This window comes from Amia ocellicauda, chromosome 1 (genome assembly GCF_036373705.1).
Source record: "Amia ocellicauda isolate fAmiCal2 chromosome 1, fAmiCal2.hap1, whole genome shotgun sequence".
Taxonomy (NCBI): Eukaryota; Metazoa; Chordata; class Actinopteri; order Amiiformes; family Amiidae; genus Amia; species Amia ocellicauda.
Genome location: NC_089850.1, coordinates 23,837,357 through 23,838,885, shown reverse-complemented (window position 1 = coordinate 23,838,885; position 1,529 = coordinate 23,837,357). Strand labels below are relative to the sequence as shown.

The 1,529-nt window shown below is 37.6% G+C and overlaps 1 protein-coding gene across 1 annotated transcript; it reads right to left on the bottom strand.

The window, feature by feature from the left end:
- Window positions 1–246: 246 nt before the first annotated feature.
- LOC136758848 (trace amine-associated receptor 3-like) lies at window positions 247–1,176 on the bottom strand. Its single transcript, XM_066713556.1, has 3 exons — window positions 966–1,176; window positions 835–893; window positions 247–627 (listed from the first exon to the last, which is right to left on the bottom strand). Exons 1-3 carry the CDS (start codon window positions 1,174–1,176, stop codon window positions 247–249), a joined length of 651 nt encoding a protein of 216 aa, XP_066569653.1.
- Between the last annotated feature and the right edge of the window lie 353 nt (window positions 1,177–1,529).

Here is a 1,529-nt window from a genome sequence, read left to right as displayed (position 1 = left end):
TGTGTGTTGCCCAGTGATGGCCTGGTGTCCTGTCCTGGGGACCATAAACCAGGATAAGTGGTTTCAAAAATGGATGGATGGAATACATTTTAGAAAGTACAGAACACAATATATACTTACTTAAGAAAACCATCCCTTTTAAATTGTCTGGCCTGATTATAGGCCTGATAAACATAAGTTATAATTTAGCATTTGACATTCATAAGACCCCATGACTTTCAAAGCCCAAGGCTACAAATCCCTGGATTAGTGACTTCCTGAATATACACTGATTAAAGAGGACTCTGGATTAAATATTTCACAGGTCAGAATGAGGTTTAGAGCTTTCTGGAACCAAGGATAAAAAAAGCCATAGATAATTGGGTTGCAGCCAGAATTGAAATATCCCAGCCACTGCAGAGCATCAACAACAATTGGAGGAGTTGAAGAATGTACATAGGGATCCATTACACTATTAACAAAGTAAGGTAACCAGCAAAGAATAAACACTCCAATAACAATGGACAATGTTTTAGTTGCTTTCCTATCTTTACTGCGAGGAGCAAGTCTTTTTTTGCCCTCTATTGATTGCATCTGGTCCTCCATTGTACTGATTTCTCTTGAATGCCTTCTTGCCACGGTAAATATCTTTGTGTAAAGACAGAGCATTACAGAACATGGTAAGAAAAATGTAAGCATTGTATCAAGAGTGCCCCACACAGCATTAAAGACAATAATGCAGTCCCCCGGACAGGGATCAAAACCTTCCATGCCTTCAGTATTTCCCTCAAAATATATTAGTGTGTCTATGTACACTATTGCAGCAACCCAGCTAATTGTAACAAAGAACCATGCCACATGCATTGTTATTTTACTGGTGTAAAGTAAGGGATCACACACAGCATAGTAACGATCAATAGCAATGAATATCAGATGAAAAACTGAAACAGTAGACAAAATCAAGTCAATACTTGAGTGCAGAAGACAAAATGTATCGCCAAAATACCAGCATGTTTCAACAGTTCTCACCATGCTGAACGGCATCACAAACAATCCAAGTAAAAAGTCTGCAACAGCCATTGACAGGACAAGAAGATTGGTTGGAGTGTGGAGCTGCTTAAAGTGAGAGATAGAAATTATCACCACTAGGTTCCCACAAACTGTGATCAGTATACCAGATAGCAAAAACATGTACATTGTAACATAAATTAATGTAGACCAATTTTCCTTTGGACAAGACGAATTACTAGACTGATAGCAGTAGAGTAACTTTTCTGTCTCCTTTAATTGAGTGAATTCCATTATTTCCTTTGAAAGCATGCACCAAAAGATATATCTTCTCAAAATATACTTGTGACCATGCAGAATTTCTGTATTGAAGCTGTAATGCAGACTATATTTATAAGAAAAGAAAAATGCTGTTAAACACACCCTCTCTTTTTACTGGTCCAGCCAGTTCTCCGCCAATGATGAATTCCTGCAACCTGTGAGGTGTATGCATGTATAGGAGTGAATTATACTGAGTTATTTATATAAATCTTAAGGGGAAT

What these genes read in the sequence shown, in the direction of transcription:
- LOC136758848 (XM_066713556.1), bottom strand. Translation starts at nt 1,176, where the DNA reads ATGTACATGTTTTTGCTATCTGGTATACTGATCACAGTTTGTGGGAAC. An exon ending in GTATTTTGGCGATACATTTT is followed by an intron (nt 894 to 965) that starts GTCTTCTGCACT and finishes TCATTGCTATTG; the next exon opens with ATCGTTACTATGCTGTGTGT. An exon ending in GTAAAATAACAATGCATGTG is followed by an intron (nt 628 to 834) that starts GCATGGTTCTTT and finishes CTTTACACAAAG; the next exon opens with ATATTTACCGTGGCAAGAAG.